Source organism: Exophiala mesophila, assembly GCF_000836275.1.
Source record: "Exophiala mesophila strain CBS 40295 unplaced genomic scaffold supercont1.2, whole genome shotgun sequence".
In the NCBI taxonomy this organism is placed as follows: domain Eukaryota; kingdom Fungi; phylum Ascomycota; class Eurotiomycetes; order Chaetothyriales; family Herpotrichiellaceae; genus Exophiala; species Exophiala mesophila.
The window spans coordinates 3,434,650-3,462,223 of record NW_015622505.1 but is presented as its reverse complement, the minus strand read 5'-3'; the positions used below and the strand labels follow the sequence as shown (position 1 = coordinate 3,462,223).

The 27,574-nt window shown below is 49.6% G+C and overlaps 12 protein-coding genes across 14 annotated transcripts; 5 read left to right on the top strand and 7 right to left on the bottom strand.

The window, feature by feature from the left end:
- The first annotated feature begins 105 nt into the window (after window positions 1-105).
- Window positions 106-1,970, top strand: PV10_03037. Of its 2 annotated transcripts, XM_016367428.1 has the most exons (4): window positions 106-468; window positions 538-692; window positions 747-809; window positions 866-1,970. In XM_016367428.1, the coding sequence occupies exons 1-4, from the start codon at window positions 394-396 to the stop codon at window positions 1,536-1,538; spliced, it is 966 nt and encodes a 321-aa protein (XP_016226946.1). In that variant the 5' UTR covers window positions 106-393; the 3' UTR covers window positions 1,539-1,970. The 2 variants fall into 2 exon arrangements, with proteins under 2 accessions (XP_016226946.1, XP_016226947.1); XM_016367429.1 differs by having other exon boundaries at window positions 538-809.
- PV10_03036 (uncharacterized protein) lies at window positions 1,711-3,488 on the bottom strand. Its single transcript, XM_016367427.1, has 2 exons — window positions 3,245-3,488; window positions 1,711-3,176 (listed from the first exon to the last, which is right to left on the bottom strand). The coding sequence occupies exons 1-2, from the start codon at window positions 3,467-3,469 to the stop codon at window positions 1,818-1,820; spliced, it is 1,584 nt and encodes a 527-aa protein (XP_016226945.1). The 5' UTR covers window positions 3,470-3,488; the 3' UTR covers window positions 1,711-1,817.
- Window positions 3,489-6,860: 3,372 nt separating this feature from the next.
- On the bottom strand, window positions 6,861-8,249 carry PV10_03035 (uncharacterized protein). Its single transcript, XM_016367426.1, has 2 exons — window positions 7,892-8,249; window positions 6,861-7,769 (listed from the first exon to the last, which is right to left on the bottom strand). The coding sequence occupies exons 1-2, from the start codon at window positions 8,112-8,114 to the stop codon at window positions 6,907-6,909; spliced, it is 1,086 nt and encodes a 361-aa protein (XP_016226944.1). The 5' UTR covers window positions 8,115-8,249; the 3' UTR covers window positions 6,861-6,906.
- A 244-nt stretch (window positions 8,250-8,493) lies between these two features.
- Window positions 8,494-9,660, bottom strand: PV10_03034 (uncharacterized protein; the record flags this gene model as incomplete). The annotated part of the gene is made up of 1 exon (XM_016367425.1): window positions 8,494-9,660. The coding sequence occupies one exon, from the start codon at window positions 9,658-9,660 to the stop codon at window positions 8,494-8,496; it is 1,167 nt and encodes a 388-aa protein (XP_016226943.1).
- An 867-nt stretch (window positions 9,661-10,527) lies between these two features.
- PV10_03033 (uncharacterized protein) lies at window positions 10,528-12,191 on the top strand (the record flags this gene model as incomplete). The annotated part of the gene is made up of 2 exons (XM_016367424.1): window positions 10,528-10,772; window positions 10,832-12,191. The coding sequence occupies 2 exons, from the start codon at window positions 10,528-10,530 to the stop codon at window positions 12,189-12,191; spliced, it is 1,605 nt and encodes a 534-aa protein (XP_016226942.1).
- A 231-nt stretch (window positions 12,192-12,422) lies between these two features.
- Window positions 12,423-13,003, bottom strand: PV10_03032 (uncharacterized protein; the record flags this gene model as incomplete). Its single annotated transcript, XM_016367423.1, has 2 exons — window positions 12,423-12,908; window positions 12,968-13,003. 2 exons carry the CDS (start codon window positions 13,001-13,003, stop codon window positions 12,423-12,425), a joined length of 522 nt encoding a protein of 173 aa, XP_016226941.1.
- A 1,599-nt stretch (window positions 13,004-14,602) lies between these two features.
- PV10_03031 (uncharacterized protein) lies at window positions 14,603-15,046 on the top strand (the record flags this gene model as incomplete). The annotated part of the gene is made up of 1 exon (XM_016367422.1): window positions 14,603-15,046. One exon carries the CDS (start codon window positions 14,603-14,605, stop codon window positions 15,044-15,046), a length of 444 nt encoding a protein of 147 aa, XP_016226940.1.
- A 578-nt stretch (window positions 15,047-15,624) lies between these two features.
- Window positions 15,625-16,627, bottom strand: PV10_03030 (uncharacterized protein). The gene has a single exon (XM_016367421.1). The coding sequence runs from the start codon at window positions 16,579-16,581 to the stop codon at window positions 15,652-15,654; it is 930 nt and encodes a 309-aa protein (XP_016226939.1). The 5' UTR covers window positions 16,582-16,627; the 3' UTR covers window positions 15,625-15,651.
- Window positions 16,628-16,952: 325 nt separating this feature from the next.
- Window positions 16,953-18,849, top strand: PV10_03029 (uncharacterized protein). Its single transcript, XM_016367420.1, has 3 exons — window positions 16,953-17,095; window positions 17,166-17,641; window positions 17,688-18,849. Exons 1-3 carry the CDS (start codon window positions 17,032-17,034, stop codon window positions 18,483-18,485), a joined length of 1,338 nt encoding a protein of 445 aa, XP_016226938.1. The 5' UTR covers window positions 16,953-17,031; the 3' UTR covers window positions 18,486-18,849.
- Window positions 18,850-20,815: 1,966 nt separating this feature from the next.
- Window positions 20,816-22,391, bottom strand: PV10_03028 (uncharacterized protein). Its single transcript, XM_016367419.1, has 3 exons — window positions 22,198-22,391; window positions 21,880-22,105; window positions 20,816-21,822 (listed from the first exon to the last, which is right to left on the bottom strand). Exons 1-3 carry the CDS (start codon window positions 22,269-22,271, stop codon window positions 21,520-21,522), a joined length of 603 nt encoding a protein of 200 aa, XP_016226937.1. The 5' UTR covers window positions 22,272-22,391; the 3' UTR covers window positions 20,816-21,519.
- A 1,245-nt stretch (window positions 22,392-23,636) lies between these two features.
- On the bottom strand, window positions 23,637-25,026 carry PV10_03027. Of its 2 annotated transcripts, XM_016367417.1 has the most exons (3): window positions 24,518-25,026; window positions 24,266-24,459; window positions 23,637-24,198 (listed from the first exon to the last, which is right to left on the bottom strand). In XM_016367417.1, exons 1-3 carry the CDS (start codon window positions 24,909-24,911, stop codon window positions 23,950-23,952), a joined length of 837 nt encoding a protein of 278 aa, XP_016226935.1. In that variant the 5' UTR covers window positions 24,912-25,026; the 3' UTR covers window positions 23,637-23,949. The 2 variants fall into 2 exon arrangements, with proteins under 2 accessions (XP_016226935.1, XP_016226936.1); XM_016367418.1 differs by having other exon boundaries at window positions 23,637-24,459.
- Window positions 25,027-25,526: 500 nt separating this feature from the next.
- On the top strand, window positions 25,527-26,968 carry PV10_03026 (uncharacterized protein; the record flags this gene model as incomplete). The annotated part of the gene is made up of 3 exons (XM_016367416.1): window positions 25,527-25,680; window positions 25,742-26,197; window positions 26,244-26,968. 3 exons carry the CDS (start codon window positions 25,527-25,529, stop codon window positions 26,714-26,716), a joined length of 1,083 nt encoding a protein of 360 aa, XP_016226934.1. The 3' UTR covers window positions 26,717-26,968.
- Window positions 26,969-27,574: the final 606 nt, after the last annotated feature.

Genomic DNA, 27,574 nt, shown 5'->3' with positions numbered 1-27,574 from the left:
AAGTCAGACGAGGAAGATGATCACGTGGTCGAGTTGTAAATAGGTACTTTTTTGAGCTATTTTACAGGAAGGTGCGACGGACGGTGAGGATGGTGGCTTCCGTCAGACCGACCTAAGCACGGGTGCTCCTTCCTTGCCTGCAACCCAAACCTCCTTCCCTAATCATCCGCTTGGTGCAAGGATTGTCGACGGCTGCTCAACCAATCAGAAGCTCCACAATACCAAGTCAACCCGAAATGTCGATTTGAGCTTCAACTCTCAATTCAAGGACATTGACCTTCTTCCACGCACCACCACCCCGTCAACCCTCTACGTCGGCGCCTCCACCACGTCTCTGCTTCATTGCTCGACTTCCTCCACCATCTGTCCAGAGCGCCAGGCTTTCTAGACGAGATGTTGGCCACGTCGGCAGTTCGCAGCGCTCCTCTCAGGACAGCTGCACGAACAATTGTCCGCAGAACAACTACAGTCAGTCCACCCGTCCAGACATGGCCAATATGACTGCCAAAGCCCATCAATACTGACATGTCTTCTCAGCGTGCATCATCCTCAAGCTCCTCCGAATCGACTGCTGCTCCCTTCTGGCTCACTGCTGGCTCAGCAGCCGCGACTGTTGGCGCACTTGGTTCTGCAGGATGGTATTTTCATCTTTTTGGTCAAGATGTCTACGCCATGACTCCTGCTGAAGAAGGGTGAGCTTGGTAAAATGCCTGTATACAGTGCATGAAGCTGACAATTATTTCAAGTCTTCATCCTACACAGTATCCTTGGGAACATCAGAAGTGGACAAAAACATTCGACCACGGAGCGTAAGCATTTCATCCTTTGCCGCATCTCGACCTTGTATAACACTAACCCTTATCAGTCTGCGAAGAGGTTTCCAGGTCTACCGAGAAGTCTGCGCTGCATGCCATTCCCTGAAACGTATCCCATACCGATCACTCGTCGGTAACTTCATGACGGTCGACGAAGCCAAGGCTCTCGCTGAAGAGAATGAATACGACACCGAACCCAACGATGAAGGAGAAATTGAGAAACGACCTGGAAAATTGTCAGACTACCTCCCCTCTCCATACAAGAACGACGAGGCTGCCCGAGCTGCAAACAACGGTGCTTTGCCGCCCGATCTATCCTTGATGGTCAAGGCTCGACATGGTGGATGCAACTACATCTTCGACCTGTTGACAGGGTATCCTGAGGAACCCCCTGCTGGTGCCGTCGTTCAGTCTGGCCTCAACTTCAACCCTTATTTCCCCGGTACTGGAATTGCAATGGCTCGTGTGCTGTACGATGGACTGGTCGAGTACGAGGACGGAACCCCAGCTACCACCTCCCAGATGGCCAAGGATGTTGTGGAATTCTTGAACTGGACTGCCGAACCCGAGATGGATGAGCGAAAGAAGATGGGTATCAAGGTGTTGATCATTGGCACAGCACTGTTGGCGATCAGCGGTTGGGTCAAGAGATACAAGTGGGCACCTCTAAAGACGCGAAAGATTGTCTATAACCCCCCGGTAGGAGGCAAGTTCCGACGATAGATATAACCACGAAAGGGGAGGAAAGATCGGAAAGAAGCGTCTAATCTGCCAGGATGGATGGCTCTGTTTTACGCCAGCCATCAGGAAGACTGGCTGGTCATCGTTTGTAACAATGGAGAACCGTACAGAATTTCAAAAGAATTTCAAAAGGCCTGCAATATACCAAAAGGTCCTAGAAGTGTATCATCCATGCCACGTGACGATCAAATAAGCCGACTTCGTCACGGCCACATTATTCTACCAGGGTATCTGACAGGGGAAAAATCAACAGACGCCGAATCAATGCTTCCACAACTTGACCGTCTTGTCCTTGCCGGCACTTGCGACGATGCGACCATCCAAAGCCCAATCCAAAGCAAAAACCTCGTCCTTATGACCTGGCAAATCTTCTTTAATCTTGCCCGTCTTCACATCCCACACTTTGACCGTCGTGTCTTTACTCGCGCTAGCTAGCAGTCGAGAGTCACTACTCCAAGCCACCATGTAAACAGCCCCAACATGGCCACGGAGTGTTGTGATGAACTTGCCGTCCCGTGCATTCCACAGCTTGACGCTGTTATCAAACGAGGCCGATGCAATATACAGACCGTCCGGACTAAACGAGACGTGCAAGACTTGTTTCTGGTGGCCAAGAAGTCGGGCAACCGGTTTCACCGAGGCATTCGAGTCCCCAGAGATCCCTGACGGGTCCCATAGGAATATTGTGTTGTCGTCAGACGCGGAGATGAGCTTTTCCACCAGTGTCCCCTCGTGTCGGGCGGCATCTTCGAATCTCGCTTTGGCTTTTTGGACCTTGTTCTCTACCGTATCCGGGACTTTGCCCGTGTGGTCGTGGTATGATGTTCTCAGAGCAAAGTCAGTAGATAGAGCGAGATGGTTGACCCAATGAGTGTGTGTCGATAACGTGTGCAGGCATTTCCATGTCTTGGAGTTCCATATCTTAATGGTCTTGTCCTGACTCGATGTGAAGATGCGATTGAAACCTCCCCACCGCACACATGTCACCGAACTCTTATGGCCAGAGAGGACTTCTTCAACTCGACGGAGTGGAATATCCCATATCCGCACCGTGCCATCCTTGGAGGCAGACGCTAACCGTGGCTTTCCTGGAGTTTGGTTGTGATAAGGCTCCCAGCACATGCTGGTAATCCATTTCGTGTGACCCTTTAGTGGTCCTCCGAGAGCTTCGCCAGTCTTGGGGTCCCAGAGTCGGATGGTGTTGTCCATGCTGCCCGTGGCAAGCAGCTGGCCGTCTGGAGACCATGCCACCGCTAAGACCCAATGCGTATGTCCTTTTAATGTATGGAGAGGTGTTCCAGTATCGCAATCCCATATTCTTGCGGTGTTGTCGCCACTTCCTGTGGCCATGCGAGATGATGTTTGGGGCGAGAAGGCCGTGACCAAGATGGCCTCACCGTGGCCGGATATGGAGGCAGAACATCTTGTGACTGCGCGGACGCGGAAGACTGCTTGAGGGATAAATTGCAATACGATGTTGTCTTCGGTGGTCTTGAAGCCCGGGCGCAGGACTGAGTTCCAAATATCGGTCTGTATATCTAAGACCTCGTCGTCGCCGCCAGCTGCTGTGGCTCGATCGTTGCGGAAGAAGAAGCGATACGGTAATCGTTCGGAGGGGTCCTGACAAGAGTTAGTGACGATGGTCTCAGCAACATTGGGCTGAATGGACAGGCTGGATCTCTGCATACCTTTCCTTGTATAGTATTTAACAGAGTCTCCAGGTTCTTGACAGTGGCATCTTTTACTGGAACTGCGACCACAGACCCAGTAGGCTTGCCAGTACTTTGATCGACAAATTGAATTCGAACGGAACCCAGATCTTCGGGTATTCTGGCATCTTCGGCTTTCTTTTCTGCTTTTTCCACTGCGGCCAGCTTCTGCCTCTTACTTGGAGGGGGCGCAACGGTCGCCATGAGGTGCAATGGGGGTGTGGAATTGGGATGTTGGTCGCCTGCAACCGTATGAAGTTCTCATAAAAATTTATGGATTCAATCCCCGCAAATCGGAACAACTTCGGCAAATATTGAGGCCCTTGGTTCCTTCCCTCTTCAACATGGACCTCAACCATTGCACTTGCCATTCTTGCGATGCAACTTTTGATGAGAATTTAACATGATGGACTGCGTCTCTTCTCTTCAACCCAAACAATGTTCCGGTAGGCAACATGTCTTCAATCTCTCGACGAAACACATCTGGTCTCAAACAGGCCAGGGTTCCGACAGACGGAACCGTCTCTTCCAAACCTTACTCCAGACCCTACTCCAGCAGGTCAACCCGTCGTTCACGTACTGCGGTGACCTCAACTGGTTATGGTGACCCTGAAATCATCTGTGCTGTGTGCGAATCACGAGGCATCTCCCCTACTGTTGGTCTTTCATTTATCAGCACTTCTACTTCTGAGGCTATTCTGTGCCAAATCACTGACACCCAGACCTACGCCCGAACCTGCCACAAAATCAAAGTCTTTGCTCCCACCGAGATTCTTTACATGTCTACAGCTGCAGACTCCAAATTGGTTTCAATACTGCTTGAAAATATTGTCGGCCATGATTCTGACGTCGAATTGACAGCACTTGACCGCAAATACTGGACAGAAAACAGTGCTCACGAATGTATTCAGCACTTGGCTCTGCCTGAAGATCTCGAGTCGCTCAAAGTATCGCTCTCTGGAAATTATTTTGCTCTATGCTGCTTCTCAGCAGTATGTACCTGACTGATATGCCACTCCAGTCGCACTGACCGCCGTAGACCGTCAAATACATCGAATTCAGCCTGAGCACCACTTTTGTTGCACAAACCCTACGCATCAAGTATGAGTCCTCCGAAGGCTCAATGATGATTGATCTATCCACCATTTCTTCCCTTGAATTGATTCAAAATCTGCAAAATGCAAAATCAAAGCACAGCCTGTATGGCCTCCTCAACCACACTCTTACACCAATGGGAGCCCGTGTTCTCAGAACCAATGTCCTCCAGCCTTCTACCGATTCTGAAAAGATCATCAAGAGGCAAGATGCGATCACAGAACTGACCACGAGAGAGGATATGTTTGTGGCCGTGCGCTCTGGTATCTTGGGTGACATCCTCGCTGGAAAGGATTTAACTGACAAGCATTCAGCTCTGAAAGGCTTCGTTGACGCAGATCGGGTGCTGGCTGCGGTTCGCCCTTGATCAAATTCATTTTTGTTGTAGCACTAACAACTCCAGCTCGTGGTCATTTCAACCAAGGCCGATTTTCTGTACATGGAACAATCGGTCAACAACGTGCTCATGCTCAAGACCTTTATTGATTCTATCGCCCCAGTCCACCAAGCTTTGGTCGGAGCTGCGAGCGAAGAGCTCGGTATAATACGTCAGGTAAGGTGCAACGCTGAATTGCATGTGGCCCAGCTGATTCGTTGTAGCTATGTGATCCTGAAAACTTTGTCGAAGTCGACGACTTGATAAAATATTGTCTGAACCCTGATGTCGGCTATTCCAGTAAGCCCACAGAGCTGCGGAATCAAAGAGTCTATGCAATCAGAGTACGTTTCCAACCCATTCCGTGTCCATGGCCTGATAGCCCAGGCTGGCGTCAACGGCTTTCTTGATATAGCGCGTCAAACCTACAAGGAAATCAACGAGGATGTCGTTACCATGATTGACGAACTAAATGGTAAGCTATCATCAGCCATTCGCACCCAAAGTGTTGATGGGAGTAGATGAAGTTGACGTCCCTCTCGAGTTGAAATATGATACGGCTCGACAATACTTTCTCCGTATTCCAGCCGTTTCACTCGAGGAGACTGCACTCCCTGAGCTATTCATCAATATCTATCGACGCGGCAAACATGTCGAGTGTCAGACTCTTGAACTCGTTAAATTCAACCAGAAGATTAAAGACGCACACAATGAATGCATCTCCCTATCAGACCATTCGGTACAGGAACTCATTCTCAGCGTTCGTACTAAGATCCAACCATTGTTCAAAATAAGCGAATCCGTTGCAATGCTCGACATGCTGTCCTCCTTTGCTCAGCTCGTCACCACAAGTGACTACGTCAGGCCGGAACTCACAGATACTTTGGCCATTAAAGCTGGTCGTCATCCAATCCACGAGCATGTTCACCAGGGTGACAAGTTCGTGTCCAACGATGTTTACGCTACCCAACAGAATCGATTTCAGATTGTAACGGGTTGTAACATGTCAGGCAAGTCTACATATATTCGAGCCATTGCGCTCGTGACCATAATGGCACAAGTTGGTTGCTTCATCCCCGCTGCTTACGCCTCGGTACCGCTTTTTGAGAACCTCTTTGCCCGGGTATCAACTGACGACACGAACGAAGCCAACATTTCGACATTCTCCTCTGAAATGCGTGAGACGGCATTTATACTGCACAACATCACTCCAAATTCGCTCGTGATCATTGATGAATTAGGCCGTGGAACCAGTACGACCGATGGCCTGGCTATTGCGATCGCCGTGGCAGAGGCACTGATCGAATCGAAGGCTTTTGTATGGTTTGTCACTCATTTCCGAGATCTTCCGCGTATTCTAGCAGAGCGTGCTGGTGTTGTCAACTTGCATTTGGTAGTTGACATGGCTCAAGACCTTTCAGAAATGCGGATGCGATACCGCGTGGCAGATGGCTATGAAGAGGAAAAGTTCTATGGCTTGGCTCTTGCAAATGTGGTCGATCTGCCAGAAGACGTCATCTCAGTCGCTACTCAAGTGAGTCGGGCGCTTCACGAACGCAATGAAGCGAAGAGGAGCAATCCAAAAGCCATGGCAGTCGTGAGAAAGAGAAAACTGTTGTTAAATCTAAGGGAACAACTAAAGCAGGCGGGCCAAAGCCAGATGGAGACTGAAGCTTTGAGGAAATGGCTGAAGAGATTACAAGATGAATTTCTAATTCGAATGAAGGCGATCGTGGATGAAAGCGATGCTTATGGCGAAGATGAAGAAGGGAATGTCACAACTCTTATGACTGACATTCCCAACATGGACTCGAGCACAATTACCGGTGAAGTAATGGAGGATGATCTCGATTCACAGCAATCACACAACTATCGGGACGGGTCGGTGAGTTGGGAATCCAGCAACAAAATCAAAAGGGAGATGAATGGCGGTTCTATGCGACCAGGGACAATGCTACCTGAATCGATGTTGGGTGTGACATGGTTTGGTGGATGCTCTGGTGACACCGTGGACAACCCGGTCCACATCGAGAGCGATGCGAGCGATGATAGTTCAATTACGCAAGGTTTTACCGGGTAATGGAAGGGGGGGGGCGGGACTGAGAGATAGAGAACAGAGGAAGACAGGTCTTGGAATGATTTTTTCAGCATGAGGCTCAGACACTATAATCTAAACAGTCCAAATGACGACTCTGCCATCGACACCGCTAGTACTGAATTTCCTGACGCCAGATGCAGAACCCTCAAAGACACGGATAGTGTTGATGGTGTTTTGATGAGTAGTGCTCAACTTTGTATCATCCTTCGTCTTGCCCTTGAGATCCATCTGTCTGAACATATTGAGTGCTGACTCCTCTCTAGCAGCGCCACCGGCTCTCTTAGTCTCGACAGGACCAGCAAGCTGCCAACCCTGTTCACCACCACGGAAGCGGAACGCCTCACAATCATATCCAGCAGCGAGGATCTCAGACTCTCCGTTCCAAATCAAACTGGTAAACGGCAAAGTCTGGGTCGAGATATTGACAATGGCACGGGGAGGCTGGTCGGGACCACTGGGATAGACGACCGTAATACTACTATCATGAGCAGCAAAAGCCAGCGCATCACCGGAAGGCGAGAACGAAACAGCATGGACCCAACCAGCCGATTCATTCAAGTACTCGCCACACACGGTGTTGAACGGCAGACGTTCTCCCCAAACACTGGCCTCAGGTCGCTCATCAATCCCCTTGACAAATCCAGAGAATACCCGGGCGTGGGAATCGGTCGAGCCCGCGGCCAGCAGAACCGAGTTGGGATGCCATGCCACGGTCGTGATGGTGCTGCGGATCGGCTTCTTCAAGTGTTTCGACACCCACCAGTCATTCTCTTCCTCGAAGTAACACACTGCAATCAACCGTGCTCCCGATCCAACGGCAAATTTCTTCTCCGATGGCGACCAGCGAACGAACGTGGCGGCGCGGTTGATGCGGAGGAGAACGAGGGTTGGTTTCCATCCAGTTGGAGACGGTTCCCAGACATAGGCGTTTCGATCTGTGGTGATGATCATGTTAGTTAGTATACTAGTAGCCCTCTGACCTTTTTGATAATGGCGGAGAGGGAGGATATGTCGATATGACATGTAGACATGGACATGGACATGGACATGGACATACCTTGAGAACAAGTGACGATCAACCCACTATTAGGAGCGATATCAACACCCGTAACGGTCTTATCATGACCCTTGAGTTCATCTCCAAGTACATATTTCGAGCCGGACTTTTGATACAGTTCGACGTTGTTGTCTCGGGCAACTGCGAGGGTTTGTCGGTCGGCGGAGAAGGAATGGTCGGCGATGGGGTCGTGGAAGAGGTGGAAAACTTCAGGACCAGACATGGTGAAGAGAAGGAGGGTGGTTGGTGGGAGAGGTGGAGCGATAGGAGGAGCTCTCTACTATCGCGAGAGGGAGGGGAGGGAGTTGTATGAGTGTGAGTGTGGATGTGAGTGTGAGTGTATGAAGGTGTTGGTTGTGAGAAGGGGAGAGAGTGGCAGTGTAAGTACTCAGTGGTGGGATGACGATGACGCGGAACCGGAAAAACTGCGGAAGTAGGATGGAATATGGCAGCCTTACTGCCCCACGTTGAACCTCCACAAACGAGGCTGAGGCACGAAGGGGTCAGAATAGTCAACATTGTAGGTGCTCAACAACCAAGTGCGAGTTGTGTTTTGTAGATTCGTATATGTGACATATATTTCTCGTTCTGATCGTCAGTGACTACGCTTTATATTTCCGATCACGAAACCCAGCAAGAACCTCGGCTGTCCCATCCCCAGACTCGGAATACTTCTTCTTCGCAATCTCAGGATTCAACTGCAGCAACTGTTTAGCCTTGACCCATTCCTCCATCGTAACAATCTTCTCAAACCGTGGCTGCACACCTGCCTCCTGCAAGACCGGTGAATCCGTAATCGGAAGCAACTTGGTCGTGTTATGCGGACGAGCAAAGTACAATAACCCAGTTCGATCATACTCTCGTTGATCCTCAGGAGGAGCCACCACACGATGAACTGAACTCTTAAGCCAACCTCCTGTCAAGTGAGAGATGGTGTCGGCGAGATTGACGGTGATGGTACCCGGTTGAGGAGACACCCAGGTCCAATTTCCATCCTCGCCGAGAATCTGTAGGCCTGCAACTGGTTGTCTGAATAGGAGAGTCACTGTGCCCAGATCAGTATGCCCGGTCTTTTTTCCATATTCGCCAGCAGCCCATTCCTGTTCAGTTTTCGAATGGTAGATCATATATCGGAAGTGGTCTTCACTCTTTTCTTCGTATGTATGCTGTTTGACGAGATGTTCCTCATCTGGTAGTTTCAACACGATGGCAAAGAGTCTCAACAACGGCAACACCACATTATTGTGCAAAGCTCGAGAGAAGACTTCAATGTCATCGATATGTGCTTTGATCAAGTCCGGGTGATCGTATTTACCCACAAAGTCTTGGGTGAATTTGGGAATGTTATACATCTCCACTTTACTAAAGGCAGTGCCGGGGCCGACTGGGCGTCTCCATCCATTATAGTCGGCGGCAGCATAGTTGACTTCGTATTTTTCCTTCTCTTGGACAGGGAGTTGGAAGAAGTTTTTGGCAATGGTGAATTGCTGTTGCACTTGGTCCGGGCTGAGGCCGTAGTTCTTCACGTAGAAGAATCCGACGTGATGGACGGCATGTTCTAGTTGTTTGGCTAGTCGTTCTTTTCCTCCTGGTCGGTCATAGTCTTCTAGGTCGAGCGTGACTAATTCGGACCATGGGAGACTTTCTTTGGTTTCTGGAGGGTGCACATATGGTTGGAGATGGCTATAGTCATACTTGAGCACATCAATCACAGGTGCCTGGGGCTCTGTTGGAACGGTTGGAATAGTTTGTACAGCTGCGGCGGCCATCTTGGAATACTTCAATTGTGGGTGATACGATCCAACGATCTCAACCCTGGGGAATACGCCCTGGTAATAAGCTAATGACAAGCGTACTTGGAACGACCATTATGCCTGGGGTTATGCAATTGTGATCGATGTTGCGTTGCGTGTCCATTGGTTTGTGAAGTCGTCACTTACATGTTGGATGTCGCCATCGCGTCTAGATGCTGTTTTGGCAATTGGCTTTCGAACCACTTTTATCACATCAGCACTTATCACCACTCAGAACTGCATCTTGATATCTTCTCCGGTCGACCTTCGGCCGAATAAGATGGGCGAAGACCGTCTCTGCCGCCTACCAAGACTCGGGATCAGCAATGGTCAGCCGATCGAGGAAGCTTGTGGTGAACCTTGCACCGACATTCTGAATACACTTCTCCGACCATCATCGTCGTTAGGCTCAGCCAAGATGTATCCAAAGCAGCATTTATGTGCTCTCACGGACTACTCTGTCCTAGTGAAGTGGTCTGACTCCGCCAATATACATTTCACACAGCTTGGCCACCTCTCTAACTTTTATGCCCAGACATTGTCTCCGGGCGAACTCCCAGTCTCTTCTGCCATCGGAATAAAACCGTACCCGCTTCATCGATTCCACCGAGTCTTGGAGGCTCAAATTTGCCTAGAGTCGCTGCTTTGCATGCAACATGATTCTTGGTATGCCTATGGCGACAGTAAAGTGAGAATGGCGCCATGGATAGTATCTTGTTTGATGTCGGACGTATATGGAGGCCAGATTCTGGAAGTTGAGGTGGGTTGTATATCTAGGATCTGCAACTCCCTTCAAAATACGGGAATATCCACGAATCTTCTTGCTGAGAGAGGTCCTGCATCATGACGGGAAAAGTCGTCGATGAATTTCCAGACAAACTGGGGTCCGCAAAAGAACTGCCTGCTGATCAGGAGTCAGATAACCCTCGATCCTTACCAGCTTGGGAAAAGCCCGGGTTCAAGGGAGCCTCACTTCGTTTTTGGAGGGCGTTTCAGCGATATGCCTGGGACGACCCAGACAAACCAAAAGAAGAGAAATGGTTCTTGTTCAAACTCGACATGTTCCTGCTCACGTCCGCTTCGCTCGGGTAAGTTCGTCGCCTCGTGAAATCCCTGTCATGCTCGCAGCTGAAGATGAATTCTCCAGATACTTCAGTAAGAATTTCGACGCTTCCAATGTCAACAATGCATATGTATCCGGCATGAAAGAGGCCTTGAGCATGCATGGAAGTGAGTTGACATATGCCTACAACTGTTACACCGCAGGATATGTCGTCGGCCAGATTCCCGCTGTGATTCTGTCAACCAGAATTCGTCCATCCATTCTCCTGCCAACCTTGGAAGTCCTCTGGTCCATTGCCACCTTCTGCTGCGCCGCCATCCACACCTCACCTCAACTGTACGCGCTTCGTTTCTTGATTGGTCTGTTTGAATCCGCATACTTCCCAATCATGATATATCTGGTTGCAAGCTGGTATACCAAGGAAGAGAGAGGCAAACGTACCGTCATCTTCTATTCCACTGGAGCCATGGCTATGATGTTCAGTGGTTACCTTCAGGCTGGTGTGTACAAAAATCTCGATGGTAAGCGCGGACTTGAAGGATGGCAATGGTTGTTCATTGTCTGTGGCGTAATTAGCCTACCAATCGCCTTCATTGGATACGTCATGTATCCGGATTTCCCTGAAACTACTCGTGCTTTCTTTCTCACGGAGAAGGAGCGTCAATTTGCACGAGACCGGTTGGTTAGGGAAGGTCTCCAGCCACTTGGTGCCGCCAAATGGGATCGAACAAAGTTGTTCCGCATTGCGAAGCAGTGGCAATTCTGGTTGCTTCCAGTAGGTTACTGGATCGTCCAGGCAAGCACGCCTGTATATCAACCCGCCTTCGCCATATGGCTCAGGTCGGCAGGTCACTCCGTATACCAAGCGAACGTGTGGCCAACAGGACAAATTGCCATTGGGCTGGTCGTACAATTGCTAGCAGGAGCCATCTCCGATTCTCCCCTCCTTGGAGGTCGCCGATGGCCGGTCTTGATCGCTATGCAAGTCCCCACCATCATTGGTTGTCTCTTGATAGTCATTTGGAACATTTCGGACAGTTCGAAGTTGTTTGCATATTATGTCTCTTGGGCTTGTGTCGGTACACCGGGTATTTACTACGCTTGGTATCCAGACCTGATTCCGCATGACCATGAAATGCGAGGATTTGTGGTCGCCGTGTCCAACACTTTCAGTCACATCCAGTCGATCTGGTTCACTCTGGCTGTCTGGAGGACCGTCGAAGCTCCCAAGTTTCACAAAGCTTTCGTTGCGGCTATGACCTTGGGGTTCGTTCTAATCGGATACGTCTTTGTGTTGCGCGGATTGGAACTCCGTGACAGGCGAATCCGACAACGGGCTCAGGATGGAGCAATCGACGAGGAAAGTCCCAACAGCCCGAACGAAGGAGCTGATGTTTCTGTGGAACCTTCAAGCAATGTTAAAGTTGCTGAAACAAAAGCATGAGTATGAGGTGAGCTTTTATGTTGGCAAGCCAGACTGCCCGCCAGGCCGAACTCCTGTTGCCTAGTGGAAGGGGTTTTAGAAGCGAAATGACTCTCGGCATAGAGACGGTGCCCGTGGAGTCTAGTTAGAGTCGTTGAGATAAGTGATGGTTGAAGCTTGATGTCGGGTTGTTCGTTACCCAAGAATAGAGATTGGGTTAAGAGGATGTTAGAAGGCAACATTTGGTGCTTGCTACGCGCGTTTGTTGAGACCTTCGATGTATTCTTCCAACCCTTCAACAACGACTTGGTGATCTTCATGTTGTTTTAGGCCACTCACGACGATGACACCGACAATGCCCTCGACACCGTGGACTCTGACAGGGACGCCTCCACCATGGATGGCATATTCTCCCGCCGACTCACCAAGCATATACTTCTTCTTGAATGCATCTTCGTCACCGTGAAGTTTGTTATGCATGAACCACGTGCTTACACCCCAGCGTAGCACAGTCTTTCTTTTGCGTGCCACCCAGATGTCGTTATCTGGCTGGACACCGGGACGGGAAACGGCATGGAACAAGAGGTTGTTGCTGTTGGCGAGCGAGATGTTAACCACGGCTGACAGTTGAGATAGAGCTCGAAGCCGGTTTCGAAGGGCTAGGCCAATTTCCAACGCGTCATCGGCATTGAAGTGAGGAAGAATGAGAGCCTCTTCTTGTCTGGCAATGATCGAGAGCTATGCCTAGCATTAGTACAGTAGGTGGCCCGAGGTGGGGAGGGGTAGACAAGTCTTACATCTCTGGGCGCTTCGTGCAAAGGTCGGGTAGACATTGTTATTGTGCAACGTGAGATATCTACCCCAGATTTATACAAGGGAAAGATTGAGAAGAGGCAAAGAACTTCAAATTCGTGTTGTGAGCGGAAGTGACGTCCTACTTGCCGACATATTATTATGAAATTCCCCCGCACCTTCCTCTTTTGTTGATCAATCCTGGAAGCAATGTCCGTGTCTTGGCAGGCCATGAGATACATCGACGACGCCTCCTTCCTGACGCCATTGTTGCTGCTTTAGAGGGGGGCGATTCGAATTTAGTGAGATTTGAAACATGGGTTACCCGTACAGAAAATATTTTACTGGGCCAAGGACTACAGAACAAAGTTTCTTAGCCCAACCGTTGCCTAAACTCATTAAGTGCCGTTAATTACCTCGTTTCGAGGCTTTGAACGTCAATATGTTGGTCGAAGGAAGTTGCCCATTCTTTCCATTTTCAGGCAAAAATTGGCTCGAAATGGTAGCTGGACCTCGTGATAAAGATTGGAAATAACGGAGCCACAGGCCTCGAGCGAGATTGAATCCTTGAATCCCTCCGGAATACTGCTGGGCGATGTTTCTGCCAGCTAGCCGTAGCTGGAATCAAGAGCGTTTATTCAAGAATCCTGAAGTATTCTATTTGGTAAACTCGTTGCCCGAAATTCCGCCGCTTGGTCCCGCTCCGGCCACGCCGCGCTTCTTCTCCCCTTCCCGATCGTCTTTATCCATCGTGTCGACCTGCTTTCCTCCTTCGCCTTACTCGCCTCGGTGTAGCCGTCGTCGTGCGTCTGCCTGCGAGGAAGTCAGCCGAAGAGGACATAATGAATATGCTGGTGTACCTCCCATACGCCCTTTCTGCAAGTAAAATCTAGTGCCCATCAAGTAGACGAAACATGGGATATCTCTTTACGCTCGGCCACTACTGTCAAAATCTAGTGTTGAGTAATTACTTTAAGGTACTTTAGAGCATCACGAAGATTTAGTGAAAATATCGTCTATCCATTACATATTCTCCTCCCCTTGCATTACCCTGGGCCTTTCCTTTTTCCATCCCAGTTTCGACAGAATCGTCTTTCATCATACTTCTAGCGACCCGTCGTACGCTAGGTCAGCAATGTCCCTAACTGCGACAAAATTGCTAGACCAACACCCAGGGCTTTATGCAGATAAACATATGAGCCAGACCCATTTCTGTGGCAGTACAAGTTCTGTAAGATTAAATGCAGGGTGTAAAATAGCCCAGCAAAACTTTCACGCTGAGAACCCGTCCACTAGCGCTCGAAGTTTCCCCAGATCAACCGTCCGAAACAATATGCTGTTGGATTGCGAATTTCCTTACGCTTTCTGTATCAGGCAGGTCACAATCCTAATTCAGATATCTTACCCACAAAGGAGGCGAATGTATATTCGCGCTTTCCGGCATTAATGATTGAGCAGGAAAGACAGTACGTTGCAGTTTTGCCCAATGGTCCTGAACTTTATACTTCTACGCCAAGCGCTGCTGGTCAGCTGATCGACTTGCAGCAGTCGCACTATACGCCGTCGTAATCGACTGGATCCGTGAAAGCGTTGTCTGCCGTGCACAATACGCAGCTACAGTATTGTGCTCTATATTGAGGATGAGGGAGATCAAGACAGACATTATCAACACAACAAAGCAAATCGGTTATCTCGTTGACTGGCTAATCTTACGCCATGCATCTCCAGAGCCGTACAAGCCAACGTTGTATATTGATCTCGAAGGCGTAAATCTCTGTCGTGTGGGCTCCCTTTCCATCTTCACCCTTCTCATTGATATCGATATCCCGACTATACGTGTCTATCTTATCGATGTGCATTCGCTAGATTCACGAGCGTCCAACACTGCTGGCATCAAACAGCAGACTCTAAAGGATGTTCTCCAAGATGAAAGGATACCAAAAGTGTTCTTCGACGTTCGAAATGATTCGGATGCTTTATTTACACATTTTGGCATCGCTGCAAGGGATAGAAAATATTTAGCTTATGGAGAGTGCTACGAGGACGACCACGAGATCCAGAAAGTAGTTAAACGACCTGGCTAGGTGTATTGAGAATGGTGTGCTATACAACAGTGACCTAAATAGCTGGAAGCTGGCGAAAGCGAAAGGAGAGCGATTATTCAAAGCTAAACACGGGGGTTCGTACGAGATCTTTAGTTTGCGTCCAGTCCCCGACGATATCATCGCTTACTGTGTTGGCGATGTCCAGTGCCTTCCCGAGTTTTGGGACAGATATCGGTAGAAGACTAATGGGTCGCGAGACCTGGTTTATTCAAGACGAGGAAGGGAAAGTGATGACCCAATGCTAGCAGGAAATCGAGACGCTAACCATTGTATTATTGCTTAATCATATGTCTACTATGAGTAATCACTGCATGGGATGGTCGAAACGACCTGACTGTTGGATTCCAGGCGCAAGAGGTACGCTCAGATAACATCATGACGAAACCGTCGCTTGGAATTTGTGCCAAATCAACGGCCCACCCTGGCTCCCTGCCTTTGTCCTGCTATGAAGCATAGCAACGGAACGGCAAGGCAGACTCCGCCGAGTCCAACAGACCGCAGGGCTTGTTCACTGGAGTTGATTGGCTTCATTCCTAGGTTCCCAATATTTGGATTGCTCCAAGTTCTATCTCTGCATTTACACATCATATATTCTCAACGACAACCCATTTCAGATTCGCTGCTTCTTTAAGTGCCTTTTTTTGGTCTTTCGTTTCCTTTGTAGATGCTTTCAACGGCTCATTCTTCTTTCGGGCTTGCTTGATGGCTTTCTCCTGGCTTTTCCTTATCGTATTTTGCACCTGTCTGGCGCTTAATTTGTCCAATACGTTGGTCTGTGGTTCAGGAGATGGGACGTCGAAAGTTAATGGCGCTATGTGATTCTCCAAAGCTTTCATGCGACGCTCTGCGACGGTGATATGCGAGGAAACGCTTACAGGCGCCAAGGGATATGACCTTGGGTCTTCGCACGTCAATAGTCTGAACTTTTCGTCCTTGACAAGTGTCACTTTGAGACCACGAGGTCCAAAGTACTGTTCATTCGCCTGTTTCAAGTATAGCTTCGATCTGGCAGCACTCACGGAGGCGGTCCCCGCACCGGCTACTACACCAATTCCTGCACTAGCTGCTTGTGTCCAATGATGAGGCACAAACCCGATACCCATACTAGCGAGTTGTAGTATTTGAAATGGGGCCGCAGGTGCTCGAGCCACAGTGAGGTTGTCTAGAAAGCCGACAAATTCCTCTAGCGTGATGGCGTGGTAGGAGAGGTCTGGGGCGTATGCCCTGTAGAAAGGCATAGGACCTGATCGAAGAGTATCTGGTTGAATCTGGGGGATGGCAACCAAACGGCCTAAGCGAGGGAAGCTTCTTTGAGAAGGTTTGCTAGGGATCCATCCCAAGGCCCTTGGAAGAACTTGGGCGTCTGCTTCTGACGGTGCGTCATTGGCTCCAGAAAGCTCATGGGCGCGAGGCTTGTGAGTGTCTTCGAATATTCGTTGAGAGCTGGAGTATTTGTCTCTAGCGTATCTCGCTTGTGGGTGGGGAGAGTAGACTCGGGCTTGCTCGTGTGCCATTATAGTATTGTGGTATCGTAGTACCGTCTCTTTTAGGGGCTTTTGCTTCCAAGTGTCGAAACGATAAGAAATCAAAATCTTGATGAGATTGGACTTTCAAAAGAACAAAAATTGCCCATATTTATATCTTAGATCTGCTGGCAGCAGTGCCCTACTATTCTGGAGCATTTCGGGCTATGTATGAAACAGACTTCAAATTTGAGGTCAGCTGAAACCGAAGATTATTTCCCAATTGGGTGCTATTTGCGGTATAATAGCGGTGATTGGGTACTCAAAGGTAGATAATTCTCCACAGATTACAACCAAACCTTAATGGAATCTCATGAAATCAAAATTAACGTCAATTCTTTCTGCCTTTTTTGTTTTCGTCAAACTGTGTGAAAGGTTACGATTTCGTGGATCTGTTTGTGTCGAATGATTATAAAGCACCGTTAAGACTCGGATGTTCAGATGGTGGGAAGAAGCGGGCGTTCTAAAGGGTGCGCGAGTTGTCGAAAGCGACACCTAAAATGTGGTGAGTAGGACAGTTTACGCGCGTTTCTCTTTGATAATTGCGTGCTATTAACCACTATGCGATGAATTAGACGAAGCGAGACCCACTTGCGAACGATGCAGACGTGACCGGTTCTCCTGTGACGGCTACACGGCCATTAGCTTTGTTAATGAGTACAATCGACTCGACAAGCCGAACTCGACTAAGGTTCTTGCGGCAAGGCAGACACCTACCTTTCCCCCTGTCTCGTACAACCTACAGCCCGTTCGCAGCGAGCAGTGTCTCAACTTCCTACGGTACCTGTTCTCTCCGACCCAGTCAGAGCCCTATACGGGCGATTGGCCCGGCTTTCACGCGGCCAAAGATTATTCAACCCTGTCTTATCAATGTCTCGATTCGCTGGCAAAGTCGTACTTTGGCCGAGCGCAAGCTTCGCGCGAGGTGCTTCAAGATGGCCTACTTGTTTATGTGCGCTCTTTGAAAGCGTTGAACCAGCGCCTGGCCGATCGTGTTCAGATGGTTGAGGACGACACGTTGGGGTCAATTTTCATTTTGAGTGTCTACGAGGTAGGTCAGCCCAAATCATCGTCACAAGGCTGCTGATAGTTGCTAGATGCTCGTTCTCTCAACAAGCAAGGGGTGGGTTAGTCATATCCTCGGCTTGGCCAGCATTATGCAGATTCGAGGGCCACAGGATTTCCAAACGGGTTTTCAACGTCTGGTACTGGACAACGCTCGGATTCTAATCATCTTGGCATCGCTGGCTGTGTCGAAGGGAACCTTTTTAGCACAGTCGGAATGGAAGATTATCCCATGGATGCAATCAAGACCAATGGATCCCATGCAGGGGTTGATCGAAATCATGACCAACCTTCCAGGGCTGAAAGAGATGCAACATGAACGTAACGATCCGTTAGAATGCTATTCCTTGGCAAAGCAGGTGCTATCAGAGCTGCTCACCTGGCGCAAGTGGTGGAACTCCACTCCCATGTCAGAAACACTTATTGTCCATTCGTCGGAACAAGACCCGTTCTGGTCGGAGGTCTTTGAAACAAGCCTTTACTACCACTCAATACATGCTGCAAACTGCACATGTCTATACGATGGCGCGGTGATCCAAACTGTCGAGATCCTTACTGCGACCAGCATAACATCCTCAGCATTTGACTTTGATGACCTCCTAAGGGATGCCGCCATGGAAATTTGTCACAGCCTCTCATACTTGCTTAGTCAGAGAAATTTTGCCCGAGGCCACTTCATGGCGCTGTTCCCCATGCGTATGGCGTGGAAAGCCCTGGGAGGCGGTGCAACCAGCCAAGGGCGATGGATTGAACAGGTTCTTCAGAAAGTTGAAGTGCACAAGCAGAGTTGGGGAATCACCAGTCAGACAATCACATACCCAAGCTACTGAGCTAGGCCTCTTAACCGACTCTTGTGGCGAGCACGAAATAAGTACCGGGCCTATTTCCGAATAATGGGAAAAGGAGCGAGTAAAACGACTAGGGAAGGTGCGGCAGTAGGCGCCGACTCCCAACAGCTCTTGCTTGACTGCTGATCTCCTCAGATACTGGTCAATATCTGCGACAGGCCTATATCATTGGGTGGCAAGCCGAGCTATTAAGGTATTAGAAAGATCGACGATTTTTGATCCTCTGTAGTTCTCAATTCTGACGTCATCACCAGGCCAAAACCTGGCAGCTTTTGGAATGTCGAATATTCGAAAAGATAGCACGGATATGAGAGTGATCAGTTGACATTGGTAGATAGTTTTTGACGATTACCCAACGGCTTAAGCAGCGGGTATCGACAAGATTTCGAATGGTATTGAATTGCACATCAGATAAATTCATCCAGCCGTGGTACTCAACAGCCCACATTCCATTCTCTTTCTGCGAGTCTAGTCGAGCAAACGCTCTGCTCTTTGATGCAATAAGTGTTATATAGCAAGCGCGATTGTAGAGGTAAAAAACGGGGTCAGGTTGTTTTTAATTCCTTCTGTTCTACAAATTAATTCGCTTAAAGAGTTCTTTAGAGATACTTACCACCTTTAACGCATATTCTTTGCTCTTGATGAATATAAGTACCACGACGCCGTATTGCCCGCTGGCGAAACAAGGAGGTTGTCCAATTCTCGCTGGACTCCCTGCTGCTCTCGGTAGTCCTATCCTCTCCTGCCTATTTTGTAGCTCCACCAGACTACTCTTACAAAACCTAGAAGCTCAATCGCGCCCGGCCGCGGACGAGAGTGGGCGTCGGGTTTAGAAGGTGTCTAGGAAGATCGAGGCTCCTGTACAAAAGGGTCGAATTAGTTTATCTTCGACGTCGGCGTCGAAACGCTGCGCCGAATCCGATTTCCGATTTACAGGCGAACTTGGGCCCGAGATAGATTTCTGCGACCCGGACACGGCCATACCGGCTGGACTGATAACGGCGTGCCTACGAAAGACCGCATTCCAAGCCGCGAGCGCGATTATAAGTGTCACTAGCACTTCTATATATCTCACGCATACTCGTGTAGTCCCACCGCCTCGCCCGTGAGGCAATTCCGCGATTAGATCGTACGAAGTCTAATCCTAACCTTTCTCGTCGTGATGGTGGCGGAGCAGAGTCCCGTCGGATCATATGGCGGGGCGTTTCGTGCGAAGGCCTCGGAAAGCTATACTGAGAGCTATCTCGCTGCGCGTATAAGTATTAGTTAGGCCAGGCCTCACCATAACGCGTAAAGGTATGAGGATGTATATTGAAGGGGACGCGGGAGTCGACTTGTATATAGATATATAGAGAAGACGTTGATTCCAGTAGGGTGTTTGACGAGATAGAAGATACGTAAGCTAGAAGGGTGTCGGCAACCTCCCGGTCTAGCTACCCAAAGAGCACAATGTTTCGAGGGAGCTGTCGCTATGGCTGTCGTATCATCTTGCCAGAGCGGTGGATGTGACGCAGAGCGCGTACACCTTCAGCTGCCAACATTACAGGTGCCAGTGCTGGAAAAGCAGCGAGCGAAGGCATCATCTCCCTATATACCTATTGACAGCAACGACCTCGCTGTCGGGTCCGCTATTCCCTCAAAGACAACAGATACTAGCACCGAACAAGCGACAGTACGACGCTGCTGTTCGACTTGTCGTGGCTTGGAGCCCCTGGGCCGCCAATCACACTGTGGCGCCCCTCCACCCACAATGACGCTGGGGTGAGTCAGTGGTCGGGGGAGCGTGGCGCCGACGCCGACGCTAGCGATGCTGGCCCCCACGCTGGGTGAGACACGCAGTGGACACGACAGAACGGGGTGGGCTCAGGGTGAGCCGAGGATGAGCCAGGGGTGAGCACAGGGCGGCGTTACCCTGATTCCCGACTGGGGTGAGCCCGGGGCAGATTTTACTCTACTTGGCGCGTCATAAAAGTGGCAGGCACAGGATACTACTAACCAAGGGGGCCGCTCCTTCCACAGCCAACAATCAACACGATACTGATGGGCGTTGTTGAGAACTTCCCCAGCATCTCCCCTGCAGAGTTTGAGGCTGGCTGCAAGAAGATCGAGAGAAGATATGTCAATGCAGTGGAGGGGACAGGCTTGTTGAGCATCAAGTGGATCGAGAAGGAACTGGTGATCAAACAGCAAAGAAAGGTGAATCTCCAGCACAGAGATGAGGATCACGACGTTGCAGATCTTCCACCAGAGGTCGATCAAGACGACATACAGGATTTCGATAACGAAGAAATGGTAAGCGGGATCATTTGTATCTGTAAAAGCATCGTCCTCATTCGTTCGTTCTATTCAGGTCTATCGGTCATCAGATAGCGACGGCGACGATAATGTGATCGTCGATTTTTCAATCACTCTATCTCCGACATATTGCGTGCCGGTATTATGGTTCTCCTGTCGATGGATGTCCACACAGAAGATGCTATCTCTTGACCAAGTGCATCAGTGGTTGGTTCCCCCACAATCCCAAGCATCGCTGAAAAGTGTTGGGGTGATGGGAGGCATAAGCATGACAGTAAGTTTTGATCGATTTGCTGCCGAGCCGAGCTCTTGGTGACTTTGGGCAGCATCATCCAATTTCAGACCTTCCGGCCTTCTTTATTCATCCTTGCCAAACTCCAGAAGCACTTTCAATACTTGGCGCCAACAACACGTTCCAACCGGTGGAGTATCTGATCCTCTGGTTTGGTCTGATAGGGTCGTCGGTTGGGCTGTTTATACCTAGTAAGGTTGTGGACCAGGCGAGAGAGTGACGGAGCATCGCCTTCACGACACAGAAGCGCCCGTAAAGGCGAGTCTGATGCTCGCTCCGTGCTGTGCGCACCTACACGGCAAGCCGTCCAGTTGCGGTCGAAAGCCTGCCGGTTCGTCATGCTTGAAAGGCTATGAGACGCAGCCATCGCTCCAGTGACTGAAGCCGCGCACAGTCTTTTGTAAAAGCACCAGCAATAGATGGTATCCATCAGTCATCGTCATCTTCCTCCATGGAAGCATCACTATCGTCCTCATCCATGGGAACCTCGTCCTCGTCCGCCTCATCTTCTTCTTCGCGCGGTCTCTTGAGGCCATGTGACTCGGTAGTGGCGGCGGGGGCTTTGACGCCATTCTCGGCTGGTTTCGACGGCATACTCGGTGGTGGAGCGTTGAATATAGAGGTTGCAAGAATTGTACTGCCAGCAGTGGCAGTGCCGGAAGCAGTTGTCGGCTCAAAGGTACCGCGAAGCTTGGGGATAATCTGAGATTGACCTCGACCGTATGCAATAACCTAGACATGTAATGTCAATATATTGTGCAAATTTTGGAGCCCGACAGCGGCACTCACCATCTCTTTCCCAAAAAGATCAAAGCCTTGAAGAGCTCTCAAAGCCTGAGTACTTGTCTGCATGTCGCGAAACACCACATGAGCTTGTCCACGCATGCTCTGACCCTTTGAACCTTTGCGAATTGTGACAATATCGAGTACGGGACCGTAGGTCGTGAAGAGCATGTATAACGCGCGTTTCAACTCATCCTTGTGGATTTTCTCATTGAGATTCTTCAAATACAGCCTGTATTTAAAAACATGTTAGCATATGATCCACCACGTCTCATCACCGAAACCTGATTGCTGGACCCAGAGGGAAACGGGGGGTGAGCTCACGTTTGATTTGGATTCCCCAGATTCTGCTGCGACTCTTTACTCTTTGGCGCAGATTGCGCGGCCTTGCTCGCCATGGCGCCGGTCGCGCACGATAAAGGCTAGGCGAGACGAAATGACTTGTGTTGACTCCGGGTGAGGGTTTGGGGATCACAATCTTTCCCACATGGTGACCTGTCGCAATCTTCTGATGTCCGACTCGCACGTCTTCAATGAAGAATTTCGCCGAGTTGGAAGAGGGCTTGGCATTAAAGTCCAAATATGCCATTGGGGGTAATCTGCGGAGCTGGACTAGAAATGCTATTTGTGTTACTGAGATCCGCTGGAAATTTTGATGTCACTGTTTGGTGGAAATTTGGATGAATAGTTATCCTCGAGATATGGTAATAAATTCAGAACTCCATTTCATTGATAATCTGCCTTCTAAACTCCTGGGCATGTTCGGTAAGAATGTCTCGCCGGATCACGTTTGTCTTGACTATGAAGGAGTATCTATACTTTGACCACTGCCACTCCTTGACCTCCCCACCATAATGTGAGTAAAGCCGTTGAAAGACCTGCTCCGCATACCACCAGCACATCTCTCTGTTGAGATTATACCGTGGGCATTGGTCTGTGACGGTGGCGAGAATGTCACTCAACGCCACAAGGTCAGGTATTTTTGGCGAACCAGGTGGAAATCTCAAAGAGAGAAGTGGCAGAGGAAGCAAATGATGGTGAGAAGGACTAAGTCCGGATTTCCAATTCCAGCCACAAACGACCCAGTCTCCCGAGTCTTCTCTCCCGACGGCAATTCTGACGCGATGTCGGGTTTGTGCATCCTCAATGACAGCTTGGATGTACTCGTGAGACAATGGCGAGGCAAGGGCTTTGACCCACGTTAATGAAACAAGTTTGAATTGGGAACTCTCTTGGTGACTGGACATGACTGCTGATAACCAATCCTTGGTCGAGATCCTTGCGTACGTGGTCAAGAAGTTTGAAGGGGTAGCATTGTCTTGCAAGGGAAGAGCCTCAGCTTGTCCGACAGCGGGGACGAGATTGTTGTCATCGACTAGTCGTTGGCTCGGAAGTCTGTCGACCTTATTCGCGACAATCGATGAGGTTTGAAATGGAGATGCTTGGTAGAACAGACGCAGAAAGAGTAGAACCAGAGTATTGAATCGGCTTGTTGCAAAACTGTGCCGAGGTACCCAAGAAGAACTTGACTCTAGTAGTCGATTGTGAGAACTGTTGTCATAAGTGCAAGTCGTGCTGAGGGAGTTGGTGGCCCGTTGTTGAACCGGACTTCGCTGCCGCCAGAGGGACCCATGGTGCTTTATTTCCCGTCGGGAATGAAGACAGGTACGAGTACACAACATTGTGAACTGTCTATAATCTGAAGTACCTTTTCTAATGTGACGGTCCGCAACATCAAAAGAGCAGAGGTGACTTTATATGTTGTGCAATGAATCTAGGTCCGAAAAGGGAAACCCACCTGGTCGAACAAGCAAGCGTCCAATCAGGTGTGGGTGTTCCTACTCGTGGACATATCTTATTGGCTAGGAAGGAACATCAAGCGACTGCTCACATTATTTTACATGATTACTTGCTTCTTTTCCCTTCATGTTCGCCTGCTCGGTGAATACAGGCATGTCACTGCACTTGTACTGGACAGATACACGAATTAGGGCCTCTTGCGATCAGGAGGTCGAGGAGTGTGAATACTTGCCCCTCTCTGATGCAGGCCAGTATAAGAGTATTCAGAGCCATCCATTACAACCAGTTATGGCGATTCTCAGCGGCAAATGTGGCGAACCTCTTGGGCGGCCGACCTGTCACCTTGAGGACGTTCTCGTCCATCTGTTCCTCGGATCCTTGGGCGATCTGTCCTTCGAGCATCACCAAGATCTGGCCTTCCTCTTCACTTGTTCCCATCTCTGTGAATCTCTGATAGAGCTCCTCGTCGGATATAGAATTGTGTTTTACTGGTTTCCCAATCTCCTTTGAGATGATTTCGGCGACCTATAATAGGGGAATAGTGAGTCAATTGAGATATCTTTCGCCAGCAGAACTGCTGGAAGAGACTCACCTGGTCATATGTCAACAGCTCCGGTCCACGCACGGTGTAGTCAGTGTTGTGAGGTTTTTCGTCTGTAAGTAATCGGTAGGCAACGGCGGCGATGTCTTCGGCCGAAACCCAAGGCAGCTTGCCATTCTTTGCGCCCGAAGAGATTTGACCTTTATCGATGATCTCTTTGTTAAATACATCCATGATGAGGTTGTCTGAAACGGAATGTGAGTCTAAGAGTTCAATTCAACTCATGGGCTGATTCAAACTCACCCATGAACCATGTAGGGCGAACTACGCCGTACTCAACACCAATTTGGGTCAAATACTCATGAACCTTGCCATACATGGGACCTCCCATGGGGACAGGGGTGGCGCTGAGTAGAACGAAGCGCTTGACACCTTTGCCTCGTGCAAAGTCGATGAAGGCCTTCATCCTTTCAAAAACGTCTGGGACTTTGGGTGCCACCATGTAGATGGCAGTGATGGGGTCTGTGGCAGCCTGGAAGGGAAGCTCATAGGTGCTTTCATCGCACCAATCGAATCGGACCTGACCTTGGCCGGAGGAGGAGCGTGAGGCGACGAGGAAGGGAATATTGTTCTTCTTAAGCACTTCCGCCAGGGGCTTTGCTGTGGTACCCTTGCCGCCGGTCACGAGGATTGTCATTGTGAAATTGGTAAAATTGGTTCAAAGAGAAACAGGGCAAGGAATGGTATGGAGGAAGAAGTGAGACTTTACTGTGACCTTTGAGTTTATGGGGCCTGAGGATGGTCCCTGAGACTCTTATACTTTTGAGGACAGTTGAGAGAGCCAACTCCGATCTAAATGCCTGGGGAGGCATCGGATCCGACCAAGGGTCATCAAGCATAATGCATCCTAAATCATGTTGGATCAGCTAAGCGTTACCATACGGTGCAAATATTGAACCGACTTGAGCCTGTTTTTGTCTCGCATTGACAGGCAACCAGCAAGCCACGAACGAAACACTGCAGAGAATGGTGGTGCAAGCTCATGATGTATATTGCTGCTGACAAAGGAATTGGGTGGCCTTTCTTGGGGAAGCGGGGCTGCGGCAACTGTGAATCAATCAGATTGGCGACTTCACGCCGGAGAAGTGAAAGCCTTGCAGACTGTGTCATCGGAGAATGGCGCCAAACCTCCAATACAATGCTTGTGCATCGTATTCGCCTCTCAACCTTGCCAAATAACGTGAAAGATTGGTAAAGAGAAAGAAGGACATACTGTGCTGGACGCCTCTCTCGTGAGAGAAAGAATTGTACGATGGGATCCGATGGAGAGATGAAGCAATGGGTGACCAACCAGAAGGGACTCGACCAGCTCCGGATGGAAAGCGCCCCAATTCCCTCTCAGCTCAAGGCCAACGAAGTGTTGGTCAAGATCAACAGTGTTTCCCTCAACTATCGTGATACAGAAGGTAAGCCGACATTAACAGACCCATCGCTTATGCACTGTGTGCTGACAGACGGGATGGCTAGTGTGCATGGGATTGTATGGGCACCACAAATCGATACAACAAAATGCATCACTCGTTCCATGCTCCGACGCAGCTGGCGTGGTGGTCAAGACAGGAGGTGCCGAAGCCGAAGAAATTTTGGCAGTAGGACAACGAGTGTTGTCCATCTTTACACAGTCCCATCTCAAGGGCCAGATCCTGGAGCGAGACATGGCCACACAAATGGGCCTGCCACTGCCTGGTGTCCTGACACAATACCGTGTCTTCCCTGCGTCGGCTCTCGTGCGCATACCAGACTCTCTGACTGATCACGAGGCATCAACTCTACCCATCGCAGCCGTTACCGCCTGGACAAGCATCAACTGGATGCGTCCGATCGGGCAGCACCTCCAAGGAAAGGAAAATGTTGTGGTATTTCAAGGGACAGGCGGCGTGTCCATTATGGGTCTTCAAATAGCCAAGGCATGCAATCTGACAGGTAAGTCTTTCAGCCTCAACATGTGATGTGAACTGAGCGAGGACAGCTATCGTCACTTCATCTTCGGATGAGAAACTAGAAAAGGCTCGTCAGCTCGGGGCAGACCATCTCATCAACTACAAAAAGCAGCCAGACTGGCACACCGAAGTGCTCAGACTGACTGAGGAACGGGGAGCAGATATCATTCTCGAGTGTGGTGGGTCTGGGACTTTGAACAAGAGCTTCGAGTGCATTGCCTTTGGCGGACTGATTAGTTGCATTGGCTATCTGTCGGGCAAGGAGGACGCCCCGGGTAGCCGCATGAACACCAATGTTCTGGCTCTGAAAAGAAACGTGACGCTCAAAGGGATCCTCAACGGGGGCAAGGACCGCTTCGAGGAGATGCTGGCCGCAGTGTACCAGAAGAATGATGTTCATCCGGTTGTGGATGAAGTGTTTGAATTCGACCAGGCCGATAAAGCCATCCAGTACCTCTTCAGCGGGCAACATTTCGGAAAGGTGGTTGTTCGAGTGTGTTGATGGTGAAGTTGGATTTCATCCTCTTGCACGAGTATTCTAGGCACTAGCCCATCCCAGGCTTCATCGAAAACAAGGAGCGATCGAAGAACAGGACGAACCTGATCGATGAAAAGAATCATGACGATGATGTTACTTGGTTCAGACACTGGGAAAAGGAACATGGACGAGATCGTCAACATGGCGATCGAACAATGGATTTGAATAATCCTTGAGATAGATTGAGATAGACTTGATGGACTTGATATCCATGATGAACTACTTCGGCCGTTAGAAATGACTCCACAATGAATTCTGGGGACGGAGATACCAGATTAACATGGCACGCATGGGCACAGACTGTGAGGACGACAGATAGAGCGAGAAGAAGCATGAGAGGTGCAGGACAAAAAACAAGCTTCGACTCGCGAAGAGCTCTCGATTAGGCAACGATAATCGGGAGGGTATGAGCTCCAGTAGGTACTTAGTGCCTGGCACCAGGGAGTGCAAGCATGCCTGTGCACTGCAATAATGGGGCTGTGGCTCATTCACACTCTGCTCTGCCTCTCTCCCTATTCAAAGTGCTCAGCCCCCAATCTCCTATCTCCTCATAGGGCAAGGGGCAGATCTCTAGGCATGGGAACTGCCTATAACGCCCAACTGCAACCATGGCAGTACCCGCCTTTCCTGCCCATTGTTCCCAAGACATTCGCGAAAGCAGCCAAACAAGGAAAGGCCAAAAGAACCACGATTGGGTTTTTTGGAGGTTGCCTGTCGACTTCACGCGGGTGGAGGACTTCTGTCACTTTTTTCTCCCGCCTGTCGAACTCAATCTGTCACTTCAAACCTCGTCAAGCCCTGGGCTGGGAAAAACAATGAAAC